At 44.1% G+C, this 2,370-nt stretch overlaps 1 protein-coding gene across 1 annotated transcript; it reads left to right on the forward strand.

The window, feature by feature from the left end:
* Positions 1–1,065: 1,065 nt before the first annotated feature.
* Positions 1,066–1,935, forward strand: LOC133140071 (trace amine-associated receptor 2-like). The gene has a single exon (XM_061259624.1). The coding sequence runs from the start codon at positions 1,066–1,068 to the stop codon at positions 1,933–1,935; it is 870 nt and encodes a 289-aa protein (XP_061115608.1).
* The last annotated feature ends 435 nt before the right edge of the window (positions 1,936–2,370 follow it).

Here is a 2,370-nt window from a genome sequence, read left to right on the forward strand (position 1 = left end):
AATTTATTTCGTAAATCTGGCTTTCCTATGAGCCAGTGCCGATACTGCTGCTACTGTTTTGTGTGTGTGTGTGTGTGTGTGTGTGAGTGTGTGTATGTGTGTGAGTGTGTGTGTGTGAGTGTGTGTGTGTGTGTGTGTGTATGTGTGTATGTGTGTGTGTGTATGTGTGTGTGTGTGAGTGTGTGTGTGTGTGTGAGTGTGTCTGTGTGTGTGTGTGTGTGTGAGTGTGTGTGTGTGTATGTGAGTGTGTGTGAGTGTGTGTGTGTGTGTGTGTGAGTGTGTGTGTGTGTGAGTGTGTGTGTGTGTGTGTGAGTGTGTGAGTGTGTGTGTGTGCATGCGTGTGTAGCCTATATTCTGCTTTGCAAGTAAATAACCGTGTCAGTGGTCGCTGTATTATCATCAACGTCATACAACGTTCACCCACCCAAAGAAAAAATATAGCGTCCCCACGAGTATGGCCCTGTGTCTGGGTATGGACATGACTGGGACCCGCAAGGTCGGTGGTTCGATCCCCCGACTTGTAGCCACAATAAGATCCACACAGCTGTTGGGCCCTTAACCCTGCATTGGTCCAGGAGAGGATTGTCTCCTGCTTAGTCTAATCAACTGTATGTCGCTCTGGATAAGAGCGTCTGCCAAATGCCATTAATGCAATGTAATGTAATGTAAAGAATCAAGGCATGTCAGTGTCAGCGAAAATATTTTTGGTGAGAAACAAATCTACCACTTCCATTGCTTCTGTAACTTTTACTAATATTTGGAGTAATTCTGAAAACAATATTTGCAGTAATTCTTGGAAAACAAACCCCAAAGGGTTACCTTTCAGAAGAGACTGAGATTATGCCTGAAGTCAAAGGGGTTCAAAAATAGTAACCATTTTATTTTGGGCATGTCATGTCATGTGTTGTGTTAAGAAAGGGGGTGATAGTTAAGGGGTTAAACACGATACATAACGGACAATCATTTCAAGCACAGTCTCAAGGGGCGGGAACGGATCCGCAATAAAAATACGACCCTAACACTGTATTGCAGGCAGACTGAACGCGCTCAGCACCAAAAGCCACCATGCTCTCGCTCAACGCCACCGTTCCCCTCTCGGTCGACTTCGATCGCCCTGAAGACTACTTCATTTTTCTCTTCCATATTATTTTCGCTACGAGCGCGGTCCTCCTCGCGGGCTCAGTGGTCATTGGAATCTCGAGCACGAAGAGTCTTCGGCGTCAGAACAGATTTATTTTCATGCTCAACACCAGCATTAGTGACACTCTTGTCGGATTCTCTGTGTATTATCTTGGTCTATTTGACGTACAGGAAGGATTTCCGTCAAGGAACGGTACATACTACATTCTACCTACTCTTCTTGGAATAAATGTTATTACTTTCCTCTTTGCGCAGTTTGACCGTTACGTCGCTGTGTGCTATCCCTTCTTTTACGACCGTTACGTCACGCAGCCCGTTGCGGTTGGAGCCTGCGTGTACAGCTGGGTGCACTCGTATTCAATGTTATTGGCGCGTAATGTGGTCCCCGTTTCAATAGCTATACGATTAGGATCAATTGCAGTTATAGTTTTACAGATTGTAATCATCGTTAAAATTCTAATGACTATAAAGCTGTATGTAATTGCCAGATTTCAGCTTGGACGAGACCCACCAAGCGTCGAGAAGGAGAACAAGAAGGAATCACTGAGGATAATAGTGTTTGTAGTCATAATCTTCTTAACGCTGTGGTGTCCCTCCTTTATCAATATTATTGTGAAGCAGCAGACGCTTCTCGGGGTTAGATTCAGAAACGAAGCGACTAACCTCTTTGCCATTATGGCGCGCTTTAACGCACTTACCACGCCCGCCGTGTACGTCTGGGGAAGCCCCGCGCTGCGCGAGGCTGTGAAGAGAGCCGTGTGGGGGAGAGTGTGCCCGAAGCGGAAACGCAGGTAGAGTGAAGTCCGCGCGCTATAGCGATAAAGTGGCCTGTTTTAAGTCAACTACAGTTCCGTGAAAACGTATTCCTGATTTCCTCTATTATTTCTCACATCTTTAGACAAAATGTAATATTAGATCATTGGGAGCCCTAGTGAACACAAAACACATGTCTATATTTTCATAACATTTATTGATTGAAAAAAGTTAAACACCCATATCATCCCTGTGGAAAAATAATTGCCCTCGTCTTTCGCATCGCTGTGGCGGAATTTTAGCCCACACTTCTTTGCAGAACTCATGAGCATATATATATATGATATATATTTTTTCATTAAATAAATGAAATAATAATTTAATAATAATAATGTGTTTTCTGTTTACTCAGATTCCCTTCCCCAATGTTGCCTTTTGTCTAAAGATCTGAAACCACCCAGGGGCGAGTTTCCTGGA

Source organism: Conger conger, chromosome 11 (genome assembly GCF_963514075.1).
Source record: "Conger conger chromosome 11, fConCon1.1, whole genome shotgun sequence".
In the NCBI taxonomy this organism is placed as follows: Eukaryota; Metazoa; Chordata; class Actinopteri; order Anguilliformes; family Congridae; genus Conger; species Conger conger.

Excerpts from the sequence above, each read along its gene's own strand:
- LOC133140071 (XM_061259624.1), top strand. The coding sequence starts at position 1,066 with ATGCTCTCGCTCAACGCCACCGTTCCCCTCTCGGTCGACTTCGATCGC.